Below are 17,363 nucleotides of genomic sequence, written 5' to 3' on the forward strand. Positions count from 1 at the left end.
TCTGAATTCAGTTTGTTAAGTTTTCCATCATTATGACACTTCTTTTCTGGGTACAGATTATTATCTGAGACAACTACTCCTGGAATCCGTTGCTCATAACAGCTTTTAAGATTAAAACAAAAAAATATTACTGTCTGAATCATGTTCCTGTTATTTTTGTGTTAGTTGTCTTGGCAAATATTACCTTCTTTATTTCTGAATTGTTAATTAATGAAGAGCCCTTAAATTCCAAACCTTAATTCTCATCAATAGTTTAACTCTCTTCTGTACTTCAGGTAAGCAGAAGGATCTTCCTAGTGGATTAACATGATACAGGCATAAAAGTGGCTTTTCCTAAAGACCTAGGTGGTGCTTTGTACGAAACATTTAATATCACACCAGCAAAGAGAAAAACTCAGTTGTTCCCTATTCCAGGCAAGTCCTAGACAGTGTTCAACTCTTCCAAGCATCCAGCCAAGGCTAGATACTAGAAAAAATGTATTACGTTACAAACCAAAGCTTTTTATCTGTCTTGGTTCTCTCCATACCGACATTCTCTGGTACATTTTATATTTGCCTGCACTTTGAGGTTCTTGGTATTCCTGTTTTTCTTTAAATCTCCATCGTGCACCACTGTCAGGAGTTCCCGATCTTTTTATATGTGATGACTCAACTGGGGAAATCCTATGCCTGAAGAGGACTGTAACCAGGCCAGAGAGCTGTTGAGGCCTCAAGTACCTCAGCTGTTGTTGCTAGAAAGCATCACTGATGTTTTTAAAAGAGAAAAGCTTGGTATTGCAAAGTTTTCCCCTGAAACCTGTTTTTCCCTTTGAGAAGTACTTTGTCTGGGAGACAAATTTGCCTATCTCTAAAATTGATGCTGACCAAAAAGCAGTCAGCAGAGAGTGGAGCGCTGCCTCGCTCCAGGCACAGTTTCAGAGCTTCCCTGACTTTTGGGATTTCCTGCATGAACAGTGCTCAGAAAAAGCTGGGACTGGGTTTCAGGTAACTCAGTGCTACCTACACCCAGACAAGAAAGCTGCAGCATCCAATATAAAAAGAGTTTTAAAAAATCTGGCTTGAGGGAGGGTGATTTTTAATTAAAACATTTTAAACTACTGCAGAAAGCATATTTGATGTACTTGCACAGTACGTCATTTGCACGTTACACCATTTACCTTTTTCTTAATTGTTTTTTTAAAAAGACATTATCAATACACTAGCTTACCAAAATCTTTTTATGCACAGAAGAAATGAAAATAAGGCTAGCGATGGAATGAACACTACCTGTTCCAGAGTGCTTAAAGTTGATTCAAAGTAAGTGTCATTTGGCAGATCAACATGATCCAAATGTTCAACAGAAACACTTTGCAACCAAGCTGTGATACTGTACAGTGTTCAGCAACCACAGTAACCAGCTGCTGACAGAGGAGCTGCTTCTTCCTCGTCCCACCTTGAAAAGTTAATTATCCAGGGTTGGAGGCCAGTCAACATCAACGGACTAGAAGAGCAGGGGAGGGAAGAAAGAAAGAAAGAAAGAAAGAAAAAAAAAAAAAGGCAAAATGAGCAGACTCGATGTTTTACAAATATAAAAAGACTTGGTATTAGAACTCTCTGCTTGTCAGCTATAGGCTAATAGTGGGCTGCATTTACAGAGCATCCAGAACTGTTAATTAAAAACATGAACCATCTCCATCTTTTGCCCATCCTGCAGATGGGCCATTACGACATGAAAACGACCAACCTGTTGATTGATGCCACAGAAATACTCAGATATTGGGCAGTGCAGGCAAGGCTTGAGTCGAAAACCATCACCCGTCCCCGAATTTGCCTCCTGAGCAAGGAAAACTAGACTAAAAGAATAAGCTGTCAAGCACTGTGTGCAAGAATTACCTAGGCAACATCATTACAGTCATCCTGACTCTTAATCAAAAGGGACAAAACATGCCTGACACTTTATTAGAAGCAAATGTCGTAAAGCACTGTGCACAAGAATTACCTAGGCAACATCATTAACAGTCATCCTGACTCTTAATCAAAAGGGACAAAACATGCCTGACACTTTATTAGAAGCAAATGTCGTAATTACCACAACTTGGATTATGTCTTTCTTCCCTGGCCTCCCCGAGGCCACATCTCTAAATTCCCTTTGGGCATAAACTTGTTGCTCACCCTCTTCCAAAAGCAGCACGACCTACGCTACCGTAGTATCACCATTTGCAATCATAACATTGTGATCGCAACACAGCACGTTAAAACGCCTTGGCTTCAAGACTGCCTACATTAATCAGATCTACTCCTTGGCTAATCTACAGCTTCATCAAAGGATTAGGCTCTTAGGCTGAGCTAAAATGCATTATTAGCAAGATGACTAATTATTTTTGAGTCCCTAGACGTCTTTCACAGTTATGTCCAGTAACTGTAGTGACACCTATCCATACGAGCGCAATGCTGATCAGCCCGAGCCCCAAGTCAGGTGTTCCTGTTTTCAGAAGCAACTGCAGTGCCCTCTGCAAGCTCTTCTTCTGTATTATCCCACAAAAGATACGCAATAAACTGCGAGGCTGTTCCGCTAAACGTAACACGTGGGCAGTTTTCCAGAAATACATAAGAACCAGCGTGCTGATCATTTGCTACTTGAAATGAAAACCCATGCTTTAAATAAAGCTTGCCAAACCACTAGGTTAAATATTAAATCCATATCTCTACATACATTCCTTTAACCAAAACAAATGCTGTTTTTTCATCTGACTCCAGCAAGTGAACAGGTATCATTTCTTGCTGTGTTTGAACCCGCACTGGAAGAGGAAGTCAAGCCTCTCCTATTTTTCATCCAACCCAGTTTTGAAAAGAAATGATGTGGTACACGTAACACTGCTAAGCTCTGTTCCAGTGGGCGCTAATAATAATTGTCATCAATTCATTGTATGTCCTCCCATCCCTCCCCAACATGAATTCAGCAAAGGAAGCCTGTCATATGTGGCAGCGTGGTACAAACCACGATTTTTGCATTAACAACAATTTTTCTATTAACTGTGGTGAAGGGTATTGATTCAGTTAGAGCAATTCCACTGAAACCATCTCACAAATGCAACTACGTTACTAATTTCCAGGAAAGATAAATAGCAAACAACTTACTTCTACATCCAGCTCCAGAATGTCAGCGGTTCTGTTCAGTAGGGAGCCAATATTGGGCTTTGTTCTTCCAAAGTCTCCATGCACAAATTCTTTAATGTAGCTAGAAATGCTGGCTAAGGAAAGATGTATTTTACCGCAAAGAAATCAAAAGAAAAAAAAAAAGTGTGGTGAAAAACACTGAAAGCAAAAAACCAGTGTTTTTTCCTACTCCTAAGCCAATTTGCAGTGTCTTGTTAAGCCCATACTCATCTTTAAAAGACTTCCTAATTCTTGGCTTCTGACACTAATGCCAAACACTGCACTATTGACTTGGATTTTCTGGTTTTATTCCAGAGTGAGTGGTGACTTTATGGCACGACTGTTAGCTTGTAAGTAGCACCAACCTACAGTATGCATTGCGGTGCATTAGATATTACGGAAAAGCTTATTTTCTAAGGTGAAAAGTTTTCACTTAAGTTGGAAAAAGCTTAAGTGTACCTTTAACCAGTCCATTTTTATAGCTTTCATACTTTAAAACTACACAGTGGTCATCACAAAAATACACACACACGTAGCATTTCTGAATGCAAGCCCGAATGTGAATTTCTGACATAAAAGTAAACATTATGCAGCAACATAGGACTGCTAAAGAGCAGGGATTTAGAATCACTGCAGCGATAAAAGCAGGAAGCTTCCCATTACCCAAATTACTCTAATCAGCAAGCTGTTTCGTAAAGGCGTTGTGTAATGGCATCTAAGGATACGTTCCTGCTTGAGTCTTCAGATGCAGGCGAAAATGATGCTCATCTATGTACTCAGATTTCATGGTGTGGATGATCCGACATCTTACAGCTAGAGGCCGTCTGTGAAGAACCCGCAGAGGTGTCTTCTGGTCAAGTTTTAATTCCTGTTATAGGCGGTAACAAAATAAATGAGGAAGGAAATGTGCAACATACTGCACAGATTGTAAGAATCATATGTATTGTTAACCAATCACATCTTTTTTTATATTGTATCATGGTAGTTGAGTAATCTTCTTGAGGCAAGACTATTTTTTTCCATGTTTATCAAAGAAAAAGAGGACAGCCATCTCAAAGGCTAAATGACAAGGCCTCATATGAACACAAACTAATGGAATAACAAATACAGAGGAATAACCTTGAAATCTCCATAGTCCTTTGCTGGAATGACTCCAGGATTTAGAAGCTCACTGAGAGCCTCAGGGCAATCAAAAAAAAAAAAAAAAAAAAAGTCCCCCCACCACAAAACGCTTTGTCTAAACTACAGCCAACCCCCTAGAAATAAAATTGAGGAAAACCCCCCAAAATGAGATTAGATCTTAGATCTCGTAACAATCTTTTAAAAAGTTCATTCCCCACCCCCTTTCTCAAATGAGATGCAGCAGTTTGAAAGGCAACTTTTCAGGAAGTGAGTGGGCACGCTAGAAAAAAACCCAAAACACAAACAAGTTTTACAGCAGTTGTCTCCCTGAACTGTAATGGCTCAAGCTCTCACTTTGAGAATGATTTCATGGCCAAGGCCCACAGGAAATAGCGCAACACAACACCACCACAATTCTCCATCAGCAGTATCTCCCTGACCAAAATTTGGAGAAAATTCTCGTTAACACATCGTGCTTGTTACACTGACCACTTCGTAAAGCCTCTTTGCATTATTTTCCACGGCCATTTCAAACTCCTAGTTGCTGCAGCTGTGGAAGAAGGGCTTTAGATCTTGCAGAACAAAAGAACTTATCCACTCCTTTCACTTAGGCAAAACAGTGTCTAAAGGTAAAGAAAGGGGTGTGGGTGCCAGTTGTCCTCCTCCCTCATTCACTACTTTTTATTATTTGGTCTACTGGAAGGTTGACATTATACAATAATTTGTTGCCTTGGCTAACAGGCAGCCAGCTCTATTGCTAGCATGACAATGGTGAAGTACGGTAGGCTGAAAACTGGCAAGGGACATATGAAAGTCCCAATAGCAAGAGGAACCCTGATAAAAAAACACAAACCCAGATCCCACAGAGAAAGAGATATGTCCGTGGCTGCATGTATATAAACACTCCCCTAGGGCACCAGGACAGGCACTATATAAATTAGCAAAAAGAGCTACAGGTACCTTGATATCATCTAGAAATGCAATATCTTCTTCCTGTATTGCTTTGTCTGTCCATATTAAGGCACTGTAGGTCTTTGTCTTTTCCTCTTCACCTTCCTTCATACGACCAATTGCCTCTCTAAACAAAAGAAATTAATTACTCACATAACATAAGCATAATTATATAATGCTGTGAGCAAGAATGCTTGCAAAACTCCCACAGCATCGCTTTGAAATCCCTCGCCAGCGATGATGAATACTGACCTGGTGACAAGCTGTAAATCTCGAACCTGTATTTTGTCTGAAGAGTTATTAATTGTCTGTGATATTTAAAAAAGAATCAGTTAGCAAAACTGCTCAGTTAGAGAAGAAACACATGCTTTATGAGTTCCATGAGGTGCAAATGATTTACCTGCTGAAGTCCCTTCATCTCCTCAGCAGTAAAATGTATTCTACGAGGATTCACAAGCTCAATTGCAAAGGGCCTTCCTGGCAACATGCACAGTCATAAAACATAAAAACATGTTGTTCTAAATTAACGTTTGAATTTATGCAGTAAGGTTGGAAGGTGTGAAGATTATCTGCTGTTATGCAAACAGGGATAGGACTTGCGGGTCTAGGGATGTAGAGGCATCAGATGGAAGGAAAGAAACAAGGGACTTCTTTGGCTACTAAACCCCAGTATCAGCAATAAGTGCAAGTTACGACTTCCCAGAAGACATCTTGTACAAGTCTGTGCTAATTAAAAACTAAAATAAGAAAAAAAGTTAATTAGCTTATTTTCTGTCACCTACAGCAATGCCCAGGTGCAAGATGATGTTAAATCCCGCTCCCTCAGCTAAACATCTGTTGCAATAGCTGTGCTTTCTGTGCTCAGGGCCAGGGATGATCCCCAGTACAAGCAATGCCAAGAACGACACTACAAATCAGACAGCAACTGGAACACATCATTGTGTGAACACATCATTCTACTTTTTATTTCCTCTCCTCCTTTGCCTATAGTAGCTTCACCATATCAGAAAGCAACTGACCTTTATAGAAGGACCCAAGTTCAAAAAGAAAATAAGGCTCCCCCACGCCCCAGTGACAGTGAAACAAAGCAGAAGGACACAACAGAAAACAAGATAGGAATCAGTTTGACATAAATGGCTTAAAAATAGGAAGTGAATACATTAAAACACTCCTAACAAGCTATGCAGTTCCATGCATCTGTACAGCCAAGGACACTCAAAAAAGGCTCCTCTTTCAGTTGGTTTTATGAAAGTGTTCAGTTTTTGGGAATAAATACATAAATATCACTAAAATGTTTCCCAGATAAAATTTGAAAGCGTGCCTAGTCACACACTTATGCACTTAGCATTCAGCAAGATGTATTAGGGTAGCTTTGGTTAACCATTTATTTTGTTTTTGTGTTTCACAAAGGACGTTCCAAGCCTTACCATTGCCTAGTGTTCTTACATCCACATCTTCTCTTCCAGAGGAAGAAAAATTAAAGCCTGTAACAGATTTGAACAGGGGAAGTGAGGGTTTATTTTACATTTTTAATACTCTCTACAGCTTTTGAGAAATATTTTCTTTCTAAAGTTGTTTGCCAATATACTTCAAAGTGCTATCTTCATAAAATGAAGCCTGCACTGTATTTAAACAAATCTGGGATAGTTACTGTTTATTGCATCAGGATCACAAGTTTCTTGAAGAGTACTCCTAGTTCCTTGGCCTCAATGAGAGCACTATAACCCTGAAAACATCAAAAAAAAAAAAAAAAGTACCATGCTAAAGGAATTCCACTTACTAATTAATTTTGTTCATTTCTTACTCAGATAGTGTCTGATGTCTGTGAATAAAAGGAACCTGAGCTGCCTTCCTCCAAAATATAACTTTTTATCCTAAATACGCCGAATGGTTTCCAAGCATTTCAGAGAAATTTCTGCTAGTCACACACACCTGGACAAAAGAACAGAAAAATTCAAGTCCAAACTGAAAAGTAACCTCTGTGTATTTGGGTTTTTTATCTTTCAAGCTACAAAAATGTACTGTTGGGTATTTAATTTCCTTCATCATACCCCTTCCGTCTTTAAGCTTTGCCTGAAGGCAGAATGGGGGACCAAACCCTGCACTCAAGGTAACTTTGCAGCTCTATTCCAAAGAAAACTGATGGTTTCAAAATTTTTTCCTCCATAGGGAACATAGAGATTTCCTTGGTTTTTATTTTCTCTCATTTCTCTGGTGATACTATGGCAACTACAGAACCATCTTCCAATGGTCATGAAGGCGTCTTTTGGTCATACTATCAGAATTTTCTCAGTTGGGAATGCTCCAGACCCTTAATCATCTTTACAGCCCTTTGCTGGACTTGTTCTGGTACGTCCATGTCTTTCTTCTACTGGGAAGCCCAGAACTGGACCCAGCATTCCAGAAGTGCCTTCCCAGTGCTGAGAAAAGGTGCTGAGATCACCCCCCTTGACCTACTGGAAATGGTCTTTCTATTCGTTTAATATCTCTTCTCAACATCACTGCACATGTACTCCCGGTAGCCACCTACAGTAATTCTGCAAGCTGAAATCAGGTGTTACACAGTACCTGGCCTAAAGACATAGTTTGAGGATTTTCCTAGCGTTCAGACTAACGGGAAGAGGGAGGAGAGGAGGGGAAAGTAGCTGTTTTTTCCAAACTAATACTTAATGCAATTTTTCCTGGGCCTTCTATGTCTCTAATTCCACATCTAGTAGATGACAAATGATGGGCAGTGATTATTTCATCTGGATAAGCATTTAGCTTGTGGAACTCTATGCACTGAAGAAAAGAAATTAATCAAGGTAAGAAACATGAACAGGTCAAAGGCTAGGCAGATATTATGGAAAACTGACAGCAAAAACCCTCTCATTACAAGTCATTTTATGAATTACCAACCATTAAGAAGTATAGCTAGGCAAAAATGCTACCACATAAAAACCATAATATTTGCATCAACAGATCAACTGAGGAGGTATTTTAGAAGGATAAAAGACACTGCATAAAATAAAGCACTCTTCTAATTACTCACAGATCATAGTTAAAAAAAGTTTACAAGCTTTGACTTGGAAGGATAAGAGGGGTAAAGAAGCGTAGTTTTTTTTCCATTACACTCTATATAAAGTGAGTAGCTGCAAAGAAAAAAATTCTAGTAATGATGAAAAATAAATATGGTAAAAGATGTCCTAGATACTTACTCTCTGCTTTGAATTCTGCCATTAGATGCTCCGAAATCAGTTCTTCCACTGAAGATTCCAGCTTCCGCTCCCCATCAATAATCCAGGGAGTCTGAGGTAAATTCCTTGAATATTTATTGTATCGTCCTGTAAAAAACAGCTATGTTAGCTACAAGCAATGGACAAAAGCTCCAGTACTTCAAAGCACAACATATTGAACTTTGATCGGAGCCTTGTGAAAATAAATTTACAGGCTTAAACTTGTTTTATGGCAAAAGCATTACAGGAACAGTACAAAATGCATGCTGCTGCACCTACAAGAGTTTCAGCATCCGAGATGGCCAGCTTAAAGGCAGACTTGGAGAGCCTGTTGCTGCAGTCATACCTTCAGGTATAACCATAAAAACCGAAACTGTATGCAGCCTGACACCACTGGGAATGAAAACCCAGAGGTTCAAGTGCCTAGTCTGAGTCAACTTAATTCCAAATGGATATATTTTTTTTTTTTAATCCAGACCATAGTCTTTAACCAGCCTCCCAGATACCAAACTAGGGCTATATATATGCCTTTCCACCAACGTATGTATGTCCCAAGTGAAGCATACCCTGCTGTATCAAGTAGTTCAGGTTTCAAGTCAAGTTCTGCCACCGTCTGAACATTTAACAAAAGGAACCCAAACTAAAATGCTTTGGCTCATTACAAGGAAAACCATGCAAGCAAAATGTCTCAATAATATACTAGTACAAATTTCAAGAAACTTGAAAAGCTGCCGTGTAAAGAGATTCTAGTCACAGTCTCGTGTTATATCACACTAGCTTGCTGTCTCCCGTGACACAGCTGCCATTAACCAAGGAACAAGTCTGACACGGATGACCAAGGTGAGTTTTCTTATTGACAGGTTTTGTAAGAAGTGAAAATATGCACAAAACAAGGAACTAATTCATAAAGAACAATGAGTAACCCCCCTGCACTGACAAGTTTCATTCTGAAACCTTGCATATAGAAAATTAAAAAGGAGATCAAAGTAGCTCTGCATATTATACTGTGCCTCTGTCATCTCCATTTTTTTGGTTTTCAGTACCATATTTTCCTATTTCTAACAATGTTTCCTTCTTGCATTTTGACCTGCAGAAAAACCCCACACAAACAAATGGGAAAACTGACTAATACTGTTTCACTGGGGCAAATCATCAAACTGCTATGACTAATCATTCAGAAGTCAGCTTCACACTGTGAAATTCTCTTTCCATAAAATGTAAAAAGGAAAAATAATATATTTTTTTTCTCTCAACTCTCCATTGTAATAATTTTAGCTTTTGATCTGAACGAGGCTGGGTTAAAAAAAAAAAAAAACAAACAGAAGGTGTTTCTCAGTTTGACAGCTTTTCCTGAACCTTTGAAAAAAAGTTGGGGCAAGGGGAAGCAATGAGTGAACACCAAAGATAAGGTCGAGAGGACAATACCAACTCTGAAGCTGTGCTTACAAATTAAGATCCAGTCTCATTTTATCGCTGTAATAGCGAAATAACTGCACTGTACTCAATAAATTTTTCTATTCTGGATTTAATTCTTCAAAAATTAAAGACAACATCCTGCCTGGGGTTGTTTTTTTGTGGGGTTTTTTTGTTTTGTTTTGTTTTTGCTTGGAACAAGCTATAAACTATAAATCACAAGACCAATATTACATCACATGCAGAAAGCTAACCCTCTCTCTCTTTCTCCATACAGATGAATTCTGATAAAACCATCCAACAAAGCAAGCTAAAATAAAACAGTGTGTTTGGAAAAGGCTAAAAGACACTGAATATTTTGGATTCATGAAAACGCACCTCTAACTGTCTAATCAGTAATTAAAAATAAGAAACAGGTATGTACAGAACACGAACTAGTCTGCCATGAAAACAGTCACTTTTGCATTTTTTCATTTTGCATTTTCCTTTTTTATTCAGGAGTTGTACCATCCTTTTAAACATAGTATGCTGTTTTAAAATTGTAGGGTTTTTGTTAAAAATAATGTGTTTGCTGGTTGTTTATACACAGGACTGGAGGAAGGGCAAGATACTCTTGCAGGCAGGTGATAGAAAAGTTGAATCATCTCAACTCAGGGACACCAAATGTTGTTGCATTACCTGTCTCACCCAATTATTTCAGATGCTATCTCTTGGTTTGGAGGGGGGGAACTAGAAAGACATAAGCTTTCTAAAATTTAACCTTTATTAATCCCATTAAGATGGGCAGTTTTGGATGGAATAATATGCAGATAAATCCGGAGAGTGAAAACCTCTGAATCCAAATCGAAATCCAAGCAAGTGAACAGCACTGCTGGGAGTTTATATAGCACGGAAGTGCCTTTCCCAAACTATATGCTTGTTATGAAGGGACATATTACAACTGCAGGATTTGCAGGGATAAAAGTTTTCCAAAGGAAAGAGCAAGCTTTGACAATAGGGCAAAATTCTTTGTTTCATAAACTGTTTCCGGATAAGGCCCCTTAATGAGCAGGGACACAAAGTAAGTTGTTTTACATCTTCACATCACCCTGTGCTGTCTCTAGAAGAGAGAACTCTTCCATCTCTCAAAGCAAAACAAAAACAATGGCAATGAAAAGCAGGATCTTCCCAAATATCTGGAAGGGAGGTGTGTGCGCACACTGGGAACAGTGACGTGCTCCCCTCCTGCAGGTCCTAACATGGGAACCCGACCTTAGCTCTGATACAGCTGTCTGCAGCTCCCACTCCTCTTCAACCATATTCCACCACACAGTCTCCAAGTTTAAATCCACGATGTAAGAGCAGACAAATAGTTTTCATTTTAGCATCTTGATCTGTAATTTCTAACTTTTGACAAAATCATGTCTTCAGCAGAGGCAAATATAATTTCTTCCCCTCTCAAACAAAGGCCACTCAGAGTTGGATCTATTTCTTTGCTCCTTATACTTAATTACAGGAATCAACAAATAGCAAGAATCTTCTGGGTTTCATGTCAGTATTATAAAGTTATGTTTAAGACAACACAGCAGCAAATAAATGGATTCACTTTACCAGCCACAAAAACTGCACCATTATTGCACTGAATTTCCAGAGCAACACAGAGGTTCTTTGGTGAACTTGGGGGACATGGAAAATGCCTGTATAAAAAAAAATTAAAAAGATGCTAGTCATACCAGAACATGACAGAGCATCTCCATAGCAATAATGACATGAAAGATGACGACTTCAGTTACACAAAACACAGCTACAGTATAAACTCAATATTCACATTAAAAGCTGGAACACCAAGAAATGGATAAACATGAAGCAAATCAAGAACACCACATTGAAAATACTTTTGTCAATCTGTCTTTGAACATTATCCAAATATAAAACTCTAAAGATGTGCCATACTATAGCTATAGCAATAATGAAACTAAATACTGCACAAAAACTAGCTTCAGGATCTATTACTAAATGCTTGCTGGGAATCAAAGAAAAAAGCTGTGAAGACTTAGTGCATTTAAGCACAGTGAACTACAGAGAAAGTGTCTATTGATGTCTTCCCACTGCTTGTGATTTTTACATATTACAGCACTTGGTGTTTTCTCAAAACTCAACTCCTAACATTTTGGCAATATGGGAAAAAGTCTTTCTTGTAAAAAGAAGTTTGCCTTACAAACTCAGGTTCAAAATACAGAAGAAAGTTCCACGATTTCTAAATCTCTTCTGTGGTCTTGGGGACGTACATAAAGATTTTTGAATGTAAATGATTGCCAATACTACAACAAACTATTTTCACTTCTAACTGTTCTAAATCCCACGCCAGCCCAGAGATCTGCAGTGACGTACTGCTGAAAGTACAGAGCAGAACTGCACGCAGCTCTCTGACCCACAATTTCTCCTCTGTGCTGCTCCTGAGATAATCAACCAACAAAGCACTTTTACTAATGGGAAAAAGACCATCAATTCTGTCATGTCCACTTTTCCATCCTCTGTGGCTTAATTCAAGCATTTTAAGATTACTCCTTGAATAAAAGATCTAGAATGACATTTTATTACCAGAAGAATAGAAAATGCAACACATTTTAACCAGTAAACCAGCAGAACTTAAACAACCACTACTTACCTACCTAATATTTTCCCCTTCATTCTAATTCTATACAAAAACACAGTACTAAGAACTAGTTTCAATACATACTTACTTGAGAAAATCCTCTTCTTTTATCTTCTCTAGGGCTTTTATAACTGCCATTCTAGTGAAAACAGACTGCACAGTGAAATAAAAAAAATGAGTCAAGAACTAAGAGAAGCTACGGAAGGATATGCCTAAGGAAGAAAAAAAAAACCCCTGAAACATACGCCCAGTACACTTCCCACAATATACGCTTTTCACTTGTGTTTCCTGTTTTCTTGTACCTAACAGCAACTCTCTACCAACAAGAACTCACTGTGATCTTAACTCCAACTTTAATAGGGCTGCAAAGAGCAATGGGTAATTTTGTCAAAATATATCCAAGTAACTTTACTCACAACTTGACAGCAATACAACCAGTACAGCTGACAGATCAGAAGGTAACAGTTATTTAGTCATAGAGTTAAGATTGACCAAGTAGCTTAAGTTTGCCCCTTTGTTTCTAGAAGACATGTACAAACAGTACAAACAATGTTTCCTCATTCTGTTTTTACACAGAAAAAAATAACAAGTGCCACTGACTTTCAGCAGGTCTAAAGTTACTGTCATGCTTCCAAATAAACCTACTCCAGCTCCTTAGAATATTCAATTGCTAAGCCTGCTGAAAGAAATGCTAAGCGTATCTCTGGGAAACTATCTTATTTCGGATTATATACAAGTGTGCAAGAGCAAGAACAAAACCAGTAGTGCTTGGGAGCTTGGGTCTAAGTTAGCAAAACAATTAAAAACAGAATCCTGAATCCATGAAGAGAAACCTAAACCAGCTTCCCCATTTTCAAAAGCTAAGTATACCTAAGCCCCAGCTTTTATCTCAGTGACAGTAGGCAGATAGTTCTTCTGAAAATAAGACTGTCAAGCATATATTATAAAGTTCAAAAGTTCATTCATACTCAGAAGTAAAGGCCCTGAATGGTAGGGCTTGGGCAGTTCCTGAACTGTAGAAGGCAAGCAACTTCAGACTCACAAGCTGCATCAATTCACAAGCATGAACCGATAGTAAAAGTAGTAATAATAGTACAACAGTGCCAGGAGCCATGACTACTATCCCCCATGCACAGGCAGGTGCTGCTGTTGATAACTGAAGTAAGGCTGAGGCAGAAAACCCAGGATTTAGGTTCCCAGTACAGGAGAAACAAGTGCTGTTAACAGGTGAGGTTGAACCCTACTTTAAGAAGGCTGGGGACAGTAGAAGGTCTCTAAATGAACCTCCTAATCAGAGCATGGTCAGCTATGAGATCAAACACTGTTGCTCAGGGTTTTATCCAGTCCCGTCTTGAAACCCTCCAGGGATGGAGCCTGCACACCCTCTCTGCATAGCCTGCTCCACTGTCCAGCTGTCCTCATGGTAAAAAGGTTTTTCTTGTTTCTACTCTGAACCTCTCATTTTAATTTCTTTCCACTGTCTCTCATCCCTCCACCATGCAGTCTGATGAACAGCCTGTCTCCCTGTTCTCAATAATCTCTCTGTTGGTACTAGGGGGAGATTCAGTTGGGTCCTCCCAAAAGCCTTCTCCAAGCTGAAGAAGTCCAGGTTCCTCAGCCTCTCCTCCTAGGCATGTGCTCCAGGCCCCTGACCGTCTCGAATTTCCAATTTAATGATGTCTTTTTTGCAAACTGGATTGGAGATTTGGAAAAAAAACTGAAAAATACCGGGTCAATGTTTGGGACCATTCAAGTCATTGCTTTAACACAGAGTTCCTGGATGCCTTCAGGAAAGCTGTTCTTTCTCCTTTCTAAGCATAAAATAAAGATAATAGCATTTCCCTTCCTCATAGAACAGATGAACTGGAAAACCCTGAAACTAGCAGCAGGTTTAAATAACTATCTACAGCAGATGACAGAAATTTTCACTCAGAACCTGGTTATTATACTACTCTAATACAGCCCTTGAAGCTAGCTTCAAGCACAGCTTCTTTGTAAGGATGAACCTCTGATGGCTCTTCAGAGTTGGAATTTTTCCTTTAGATTCCCCTATATCTGGTTGTCTGTGTGGTTTTAACAGCCAGGCCCTGCTGGTTTAGCTCCTTATGTGGGATTTCCCCTCTTTTAAAGGAAAGCAGTGCAGCAAGCAGTGAGTTGTAACAATACAATCCGTCTAAAAAAAGACTTGCATTTATTGGTCAGGTGGAGTAGAGTAGGCAGAATTCCTGGGTCAGACTGCCTCTGCCAAATGTCGCCAGGCTCTTCACCAGAAAGAATAAAAGGCCTTGCATAGGCTTCTGATAGAAGTTACTTGTTCTCCCTCTGATCACACCAACTGTCCTACTTATATCAGTTTCTCTCCAACTGTTTTTTATTCTTATATGTCCTCTTTTCTGTCAATGATTGTGTGTGTGTGCTGAGGGACTGCAACAAGTGGCAAGGTCCCTTTTCTTTCCTTCCTCCACCCCCCTCCAGAGGTAGACAGGATAAAATCATCCTGCATGTATTGTGTCTTTCATTCAGATCAGAGGACATGAAAATTGCAGTGTGATCATTTCCCTTTTGGCTGCAGAGTCTCATCTACACAATGTGACTTATCTGAACTGTTTCACCCACAGAGAGCTTGAGGATCATCTTTTCTGCTACTTTCAATGCATGACAATCAAATTACTAGATCTTAAGGGAGGTATTTACAGAGAACATTCCTAAAATTATGCCCTTTAGACAGTCTGGAAAACGAACGACCTAAAGAAAAACACCAAGCTCTTAGTTTTCCTAAGCAAAGAAATGTTAAGTGAATAAAGGAGACAACTTTATTTTCAGGCAATTGAAAAATAGAGAGATTTATGATGAAGGAAAACCAGACATTAAACACTGACTGAATACCCAGGTAAGTTCTTCGTTGTAGCTACTGCTGTGAAATTCTGAATCTCAGAAAAGAAATACAGCAATGATGAGATCCTACCTGTTTGTTCTTTGCTGGTTTGAAACAGTCTGGACAGGCTGTGGCTCTAAAGACAGAAATGAAAATTAGCTGCTACTCTTACAAAAAAAAGTAGTAAACAAACAGACTTACAAGCATAGCATGTACATAGTCTTTGTACCACTATGTGCAGCATCTCACTTCCACAGCTTAGCACAGAGCAGATTTTAAAATAAACTTTATCCTAAGCCACAAATGGCAGAAGGTGTGCATTGCCTGATCTAGAGAGAAATCAAGGGGTAAAGTTGCATAAGCCTTTTTTGCTCCAACCAATACAAATGTGTCTCAGCTTTGCGATGGGATGGAAAAGCAGACAAGAAGTTTAGCTTTCCAATCCTTCTCAATAAATGTAATGATTCATGTTTAAGTTCTGTGCAAGATTTGCTGACATCTTGAAATCTATACTTGCAGTTCTTAGACAAGGCACACTGCAAGCTACAGATTCAAATTGCTGCTTCTGGATAGGAAAATCCAATTTACTACAAAAAAAAGTAACCCCAGGTGGTCAATAAAATTTGTGCTTTGCCTCTTCGAAAGGAAACTATTGGTTGTTTCACAAAAGTGAAAGCCAAGTCAGTGAAACACTTTTTCTGAGTAGTGTAGAGGAAGTTGCTGTTCCTATTAGTGGATTTCTATGTATGCAGTTAGAGATGATTTTTAGCCTACAACGCAATTGATTTCTTGCTGGTGCTTTTTGCCTCTGTAACTACTTTAGACTATAAGGAAGCAGGTTTGACCTCTTGCTGTTTCTACACAAGCAACTTGTCCGGCCAGTCTGTGACAAAAAGCATCGCAAATTCCCTCTTCCAGCATTTAAATATCGCCTTACTTTTACACATCAATCTCCAAATATAAATTACCAAAAGCCAGTTCAATCTTTCATGTCAAACCAAGGGTCATTTTAGCACACCTACCTACACATAATTGTGTAAGAACAGCTTGATGCAGATGCCATACTTTAAAAGCCCACCCAAAAGCACATCTGGAAGACTTCTCCAGGCTGAGACAAGGTCTTACTTTACTTCCACAAAAAAACGTGACTGCCATTACTAAAGCTCTGACAATTGCCAAATTTACCATATTTGCATCAAAACCAAACCACTGCCTCAGAATATGCCCAGAGCCAGCCATTCACATATGCAGAATGCCTTGACGCCTGAGAAACTGCTCTGTAATTAAATTAGGTAATACGCTATTACTTCAGAAAAATGTCTAAAACCTTAATTGCTGTTTAAGTATGCTACAAAGAGAAGGCAAATAAAGGGATATTGTCAGGTCACATGGAATAAACCTGAGTAGTTGGAATGTGGAATGGAACTTCTTTACAGCTTTCACCTCCACAGCTATTCTGCCTGGAGCGCTAACATTGGCACCATAACGTGCTCAACATCAGTATTTTTGAAATGTCACAAAAAGGATGGAAGGATGAGCTGAAAATAAGAGCTGAAATGTTTCAGAGGAAGAGCACAAGAAGAAAAGGGTGCAGGATCCAGAAACTTGAGTTTTTACAGGATTGCAGGTAACATTATTTAGAATTGTACTTTGGCCCTACTACTTGCTCCCCCTTTTGTCCAGTCTTGAAGGAGCTGGAAAGATATTCAGGAAATACCACTAATCAATTCTTCCTAATACCTAGTCTGTCACCAAGCATGCATTCCCTCACCCCTCACGGTAAGGCAAATGAAGGACGCAGTTGTTGCAAACCAAGAAGGTGGCAGATTGGGCATACAAAAAAAGACCACAAACTGCCAGAAGGGGTAAAATCAGGGAAATATATAAAGGCTGCAAAGGAAATCTCTAGTCTTGAGAGATTAAGTCACTATGCAACATGGAAGTCAGAAATTCTATGCCACACCTCTTTCTATGCCAAGATTTAAATTGCAGTAGGAGTGCAAGTGATGAAAGCGAG

The 17,363-nt window shown here is 39.1% G+C and overlaps 1 protein-coding gene across 1 annotated transcript in view; it reads right to left on the bottom strand.

The window, feature by feature from the left end:
* Nucleotides 1-1,441: 1,441 nt before the first annotated feature.
* Nucleotides 1,442-17,363, bottom strand: part of PUS10 (pseudouridylate synthase 10) — a 29,739-nt gene continuing 13,817 nt past the window's right edge. Inside the window, exons 7-17 of the mRNA XM_010290189.1 lie at nt 15,437-15,482; nt 12,560-12,624; nt 11,427-11,512; nt 8,406-8,531; nt 6,636-6,692; nt 5,609-5,685; nt 5,461-5,516; nt 5,218-5,335; nt 3,861-4,003; nt 3,118-3,217; nt 1,442-1,480 (exon numbers count right to left, since the gene is read on the bottom strand). Coding sequence (XP_010288491.1) covers nt 1,442-1,480; nt 3,118-3,217; nt 3,861-4,003; nt 5,218-5,335; nt 5,461-5,516; nt 5,609-5,685; nt 6,636-6,692; nt 8,406-8,531; nt 11,427-11,512; nt 12,560-12,624; nt 15,437-15,482 — 913 coding nt within the window. The remainder of the gene's footprint in view (nt 1,481-3,117; nt 3,218-3,860; nt 4,004-5,217; nt 5,336-5,460; nt 5,517-5,608; nt 5,686-6,635; nt 6,693-8,405; nt 8,532-11,426; nt 11,513-12,559; nt 12,625-15,436; nt 15,483-17,363) is intronic.

The sequence above is a fragment of the Phaethon lepturus genome, unplaced genomic scaffold (genome assembly GCF_000687285.1).
Source record: "Phaethon lepturus isolate BGI_N335 unplaced genomic scaffold, ASM68728v1 scaffold45960, whole genome shotgun sequence".
NCBI classification, from domain to species: domain Eukaryota; kingdom Metazoa; phylum Chordata; class Aves; order Phaethontiformes; family Phaethontidae; genus Phaethon; species Phaethon lepturus.